The 7,500-nt window shown below is 33.8% G+C and overlaps 1 protein-coding gene across 1 annotated transcript in view; it reads left to right on the top strand.

The window, feature by feature from the left end:
* The first annotated feature begins 4,875 nt into the window (after window positions 1-4,875).
* LOC125039727 (skin secretory protein xP2-like) overlaps window positions 4,876-7,500 on the top strand; it is a 3,757-nt gene continuing 1,132 nt past the window's right edge. The window contains exons 1-3 of the mRNA XM_047633960.1: window positions 4,876-4,904; window positions 5,408-5,504; window positions 5,987-6,154. Coding sequence (XP_047489916.1) covers window positions 5,417-5,504; window positions 5,987-6,154 — 256 coding nt within the window. The 5' untranslated portion in view covers window positions 4,876-4,904; window positions 5,408-5,416. The remainder of the gene's footprint in view (window positions 4,905-5,407; window positions 5,505-5,986; window positions 6,155-7,500) is intronic.

Raw genomic sequence — 7,500 nt, 5'->3', positions numbered from 1 at the left:
TGTTATCATTAGCATTATCACAAAAAATATTATAATAATTATCATTATCATTGATGTTATCATTAGTATTATCACAAAAATTATTATCATTATTCGTATTACCATTATTATTATTATTTTTATTATTAGTATTATTATTACTTTTATTATTATTATTTTTACTATTATGATAATTATTATTATTGTTATTATTATCATTATTATTGTTGTTATTATTATGATTATCTTCATTATCTCTACCACTATTATTATTATTATTATTATTATTATTATTATTATTATTATTAGCATTATTATCATTATTAGCATTCTGATTATTGTTACGATTGTTGTTATTTTTATAATAATTATCATTATTTTTATTATTGTTATTATTATTATTATTATCATTATAATTATTAAATATTATTATTATCATTATTATTATTATCATTATTATTGTTATCATTATTGTTATTAATATTATTATCCTTATTATCATTTTTATTATTATCATTATTATTATTTTTATTGTTACTATTATTGTTATTATTATTATCATTAATACAATTATTATCATTATTATTAGTATTATTATCATCCTTTTCACTACTATTATTATTGATGTTGTAGTTGTTATCATTTCTATTATTATTATTTTTTTTATTTTTATCATTATAATCATTGTTATTATCGTTATTGCCACAATCATCATGATCATTATTATAATTATCATAATTATTATTATTATCATTATCATTATTATTATCATCATTATTGTTATTATTATCATTAATATTATCATTATTATTATTATTATTATTATTATTATTATTATTATTATTATTGTTATTATTATTATGATTATTTTATCATTATTGTTATTATTATTGTTATTGTTAATACAATTATTAACACTATTAATATTATTATTTTTTATTATTATAACTATCATTTTTATTATCATTACTATTATTGTTATTAATATGATTATTATTATTATTTAATTATTATTACCATTGTTATTATTATCATTTTTATTATTATTGTTATTATCATTGTTATTATTATCATCATCATTATCAGTATTATCATCAGTATTATCATCATTATCATTATTTTTTTTTTATTATCATTACCATTATTTCTATTATTGATATTATCATTATTAATATCATTATTGTTATTTTAATCAATTACTATTGTCGATGTTATCATTATTATTATTATTATTATTATTATTATTATTGTTATTTTAATATTACTATTGTTATTTTTATAATTATTGTTATCATTATCATTATCATTATTATTATAATTTTTATCATTATTATCATTATTGTTATTATCATTATTATTATTAGTAGTAGTAGTAGTACTATTATTACTATCAATATCATTCATCATCATTATTATTATAATTTTTATTGATGACATCATTATAATCATCTTATCCTAATTATTACTATCATCTTTATTATTATCATTACTACTATCATAATTATCATTATTATTTTTTTTTGTTATCATTGTTTTTTTTTAATCATTATTAGCATTGTTATTATCACTATTACTATGATCATTGTCATTATCATTATGACTTTTCATGTTATTATTGTTTTTATATTTGTTGATATTCATTATTATTATTATTATTATCGTTGTTATTATTGTTATTACATCTTTATTCCTGATGTGGTTGACATTATCATTATGATCACCATTATCATTGTTAGCATTATTGTTACTATCATCATAATTATTACTATTATTTCTATCATTACTAGCGTTGCTATCGTCTTCATTATCAATATTAGTATTATCATGTTATTATTGCACTCCTCATTATCAATAATATTAATATCATCGCCAACATCTCCATCATCAATGTTATTACTATTATCGCCATCATCATTAATATTATTAGTAGTATTAGTAGTAGAAGTTGCAGTTGTATTTCCATTCATTACTATTTTTATTATAATCATCATTGTTATTATCACCATTGTTTTATAATGTTTTTACTACTGTTACTCTTATTCTTACTACTATCATTAATATCACTCTTACCATTATCATTATTATCACCATTACTATTACTAGTACTAGTTGCATCATCATCATCACCGCCACAACCACCATCAACATTATCATCACCATCACCACCACCACCACCACCATCAACATGATCATCACCATCACCACCACCACCATCAACATTATCATCACCATCACCACCACCACCATCAACATTATCATCACCACCACCACCATCAACATTATCATCACCACCACCACCACCACCATCAACATTATCATCACCATCATCATCGTGAACGTGACCCACACCATAACCAAGAGAGCCATGCTGACTATTATCTTAATATGATTAATTGACCTTTTATTCACGATTTTACGTACCTAATACCTTTTAAGAGGCAAGAGCGATATATCAAGAATTACGTATGAATGGAAAAAAAACTACGGTATGGTTGTGAGGATCCGTATTTGAACAATATTTATGGTTTGGGGTTTGCAGGAAATTTTGTTGAAAATATGAAACTATTCTTTATGTCTTTTGTGTGTTCTTTTATGAAAAGGAGGAGCCCGAGGTTCTGAATCCCGACCGAAGGCGGTGATATATATTATTTTGTATCTCTGTTTTATTATTACTATTGCTATTATTATCGTTATTATTATTATTATTATCATTATTACTATTATATATTATTATTATTATCATTATTATTACCATTATTATTATTATTATCGTTATTATTATCATTATTATTATTATTATCGTTATTATTATCATTATTATTACTATCATCATTGTCATTATTATTATTATTATTAATATTATTATTAATATTATTATCATCATAATTATTATTACTATTATCATTGTCATTATTATTATCATTATCTTCGTTTCATTGTTATCATTATTATTATTATTATCATTACTGTTTTTTACTTTTTTATATGCCCGTTTCTCTCTCTCTCTCTCTCTCTCTCTCTCTCTCTCTCTCTCTCTCTCTCTCTCTCTCTCTCTCTCTCTCTCTCTCTCTCATAATTTCCATTTTGCTTGACTTTACCCTACTAATTTCATATTCTGCAGAGAGTTATGATATACGGAAAAATACACACGCATGCACGAACACACACACACACCCACACACACACACACACACACACACACACACACACACACAAATCTCATTACTCATGAACATTATCAACCCGTATCACGTGATGAGCAGAAGTTATTATTTTCCCCTTTGACCTCTGAAAGCAGAACACTTCGCTCGTTAGATAGATAGTGGTGGTCACTTCTGCATTTCAATTAAACAAAAAAAAAAAAGAAGAAGAAAAAATATACATATATATATATATACATATATATATATATATATATATATATATATATATATAATGGGGGAATATATAGATGAGGTTACTGAAGTAGAAATAGGTACACAGAAAGATAATAAACATGTGTATGTAGATAGAAACAGATAGAGATACATATATATGTAGAGAGAGAGGTTTACGAAAATATGAATAAGCATTAGCAGACAACGGATATACGAAAAATATATTCTTTAAAACAAATTAAACAAAGCCACAATTAGAACAATATTCCCCTTACCTAACCTCCGCGAGGCACACGACCCTGTCTATCATATCTATCACCGTTTTAATCCTACCCAACCCCCTACCCCACTAATACCCCACCCCCTCCCCCCTTCCCCACCTCCTACCCAGCCCCTCTCCCCCTCACCCCTCCTCCCCCTCACCCCTCCTCCCCAACCCCCCTCCCCCTCCCCCCTCCTCCCCAACACCCTCCCCCTCCCCCCTCCTCCCCAACCCCCCTCCCCCTCCTCCCCAACCCCCCTCCCCCTCCTCCCCCTCCCCCTTCCACCCGGGCTGAGACGAGGACGCGAGATCTCAGCACGCGCCCCGCCCGCACAAAGGACATTGTAAGACGCCTGTTCCTCGCTGGATCACGCCCGCTGTAGCTCTGTGTCGACGGGGATTAGCTGTGGCTCGAACGCACGCTCCCTGAGGTTGTGTGCCTCGGGGGTGCCTCGGGGTAGTGCCACATGACCGTGGGTTTGTGCTTTGTCACCGCTCATGTGACGATGTCTCTTATCCTCCCCCCCCCCCCCCTCTCGCTCTCTCTCCTTTCTCCACTCTATTGTCCTTTCCCTCCCCTCTACTCCTTCCCTAGACCTCCCCCCCCCCCATCTCCTACCTTGACCCTTCCTTTCCCCCTCATTCCCTCCTCCACCTCCTCTTCCTCCTTCTTTCCTATTCCTTCCTCCCTTCCCTCCCCCCTCTTTCCTTCACCCCTTCCCCTTCTCGATCTTTCCCCCCCTCCTGTTACCCCTCCCCCCTCTCCTCCCCCTCTCGACATTCCCCCCTCCTCGTCTCACCCCTTCCTCCCCGCCTCTTATCCCTTTTCTCTCCCCCTATAACCCCTTTCCTCCCCCTTCCTGTTACCCCCTTCCTTCTCCCTCGTGTTATCTCTTCCTCCCCCTACCCCCTGTTGCCCCTTCCTCCTCTGCTCTTTTTACCCCGTTCTATCCCTCCCCCTTCTCCCCTGCTTCCCCTCCCTCCCCCTTCCCCCGTGTTACCCCCTTCCTCCCCTTCCTCTTCCTCCCTTTCACTCCTTCCTCCCCTTCCTCCTCTCCCCCTATTACCCCCTTCCTCCCCTCCCCCTACTCTCACTCCTTCCTCCCCTCCCTCCTCTCCCCCTATTACCCATCTTCCTCCTCCTCCTCCTCCCCTGTTACTCTTTCCTCCGCCCCGCCCCCCCCCCTCCCCTAGCACTCGACCCCCAGCGGAGTACAAAAGGCGAGGTCGAGGACTGAGGGGGTCATTCTTCTCCCATCCGGCCGAGGGTCATCCGTCAGAGCAGGGTATAGAGAGCCGTTTTCCGTCGTTTTGTATTGGTTATCATTATTGTTATTATCATTAGTATCACTATTGTTAGTAGTAGTATTTTTGTTATCACTATTCTTATTAGTAGTATCATTATTATCATTATTATTATTATTATTATTATTATCACTATTATCACTATTAGTAGTAGTATCATTATTATTATTATTTTTATTATTATCATTATCACAGTTTTTGTCATCATCATTACTATTATTGCTGTTGTTGTTATCATTGTTGTTAAATCTTAAAGTGGTTGTATAAATATCATTATTATTAGTAGTGTCATCATTAGAATATGTCCATTATTACAATCACTCTTATCATTGTCAACATATTTCATCACATCAACATATTCGCATGAATATCAAAGAAACTATCGCTTGTTTGAAAAAAGGAAAAACAGATATCAATTGAACTTATGTATTTTTTACTATTTTCTCTATATTAATCTTTTCAAATGTCCTTTTCCTCCTCTTAGTAACGGAAGATGGTGTCTGTGGTCCTGTGCGCGTTACTGGCAGCGGGCACCTCCTATGCCTTGGTGCCAATGCCTGGTGCCTCGCCTTGGCTGGATAGTAAGTGTATTTTTGTCGTTTTTTTAACAGCATTTTGTTGTTGTTGTTGTTGTTGTTGTTGATGTTATTGTTGTTATTTTGATTTTTGTTTATCTTGTTGTGATCGTTATTATAGTTATTAGTTATTATATCATCATGGTATCAAATTCGATCACATTCAATCTTCACACCAAACAAATCTTAGAAAAAAAAACACAATAGCACCCTAGCAAACCACACTAAATAACTAAACAAAAACCCAACATTTAAAACAACAATAACAATAATAATAATAATAATAATAAAAACAATAATAATAATAATAATAACAATAATGATGATGAGGATAACAATGATAATAATAATAACAATAATAATGATAATAATAATAATAACAATAATAATAATAATAACAATAATAACGATAATAATAATAATGATAATAATAATAAACAATAATAATAATAAAACACGACATTACCCGCCCCTTCGCCCCTTCCCAGCGTCCATGTGCGCCCCGACCGACTCTCTCATGATGTGCCAGCTGAAGAAGGGCCAGTGCTCGCCCCTCAACACGGTCTTCTCCCCCCCCGGCGGCCCCATCAAGACCATCACCGACTGCGCCAACGCCACCGGCCTCGTCCTCGGCCCGCAGTTCTTCATGAGTGCTGGTTCGTTGTCTGTGTTTTTTTTTTTTTTTTTTTTTTTGCTGGTGGGGTGGGGTAGGGTATATTTTTTTTCGGTTTTCTAATTTTTTCACTTGCGGGATTTTTTTTTTTTTTTTTTTTTTTTTTGAGAAAGTAAGTTACATTTTTGCTTCTTCTTTTTTTTATAGGGTGAAGTGGTTGGTTACCCTTTTGTATTTCCTTTTTTGTTACTTTTTGGGGGTGTTAGTTACCTTTTAATGTCTTTTTCTTTCTTTGGGGAGAAGTAAATACACCTTTTCTTTATTTCTTTCTCTGTATTGGGAGTTAGTAACTATTTTCCTATTCTTTTTTCTTTTCGTCTAATTCATTGATTAGTTCTGACTATCTCCGTTTTCGTATTTTTCTATACGTTTCTCTGTCTTTCTCTGCCTTGTTATCATTCTCTCTCTATTTGTATACCATTTTCCTTCGGTGGATATCTGTGTCTGTCTGTCTGTCTGTTTCCCTGTCTGCATCTATCTTTGTCTGTCAATCTCTGTATCTGTGTGTCTGACTCTGCCTCTGTCTATCCCAGTCTGTCTTTCAGCTCACCTCTGTCTTTACTCCTATCTGTCCGTCTCTCCATCTTTATCCGTCTGTGTCTATATGTCTCCCTGCCTCTGCTTCTGTGTGTCCCGTCAATTTATCTCGCCTTTCTGTCTGTTCCTCTGTCCGTCGCCGTCTCTGTTCACCCATCTTTCTCCGTCCATCCCATCCCCCACTCGCATTTCTTACGTAATTTCCTTTTTTATCGATTTCTTCAAGTGCAATACTTTTCACTCAGTGTAATCAAGGTATAAAGCTTGTGTGCAAATTATTCGAGAGGCTTTCATACGAGCGTAAATAGCGAAATGTTATATAGAGTGCAATAAACTCAGTTTGAATGGCTGCCTTATAGCCTAGACTCTCGGTGATTTCCCACGAAAAAGGGTAATTCGAGTTTCCTTTGTGTAAAATACGTTTTAGATTTATCTTTTTCCCTGCCATTTGCTTTTCCCGTGCCGATATTTTCCGGCCTAACCTTTACACATTTTGTAACACTGAAATTAAATAGCTATGTGATGCAAGCGTTCCCAGGTTGAATACCTATGGTAATTCAATTATGTTTATTAATCGGTGGATGAAACTCGATAATTATACTTTATACCCGTGGGAAACACAATGAGCATTCCCATAAGCATTACAGCGGACACACACACACACACACACACACACACACACACACACACACACACACACACACACACACACACACATACACACACACACACACACGCGCTCGTGACTGTACCCACCTCGTTGTTTTGACCAAAACCCCCAGTCATTTGTTT

Source organism: Penaeus chinensis, chromosome 27, assembly GCF_019202785.1.
Source record: "Penaeus chinensis breed Huanghai No. 1 chromosome 27, ASM1920278v2, whole genome shotgun sequence".
Lineage (NCBI taxonomy): Eukaryota > Metazoa > Arthropoda > Malacostraca > Decapoda > Penaeidae > Penaeus > Penaeus chinensis.
This window is presented reverse-complemented; position numbering and strand designations above follow the sequence as displayed.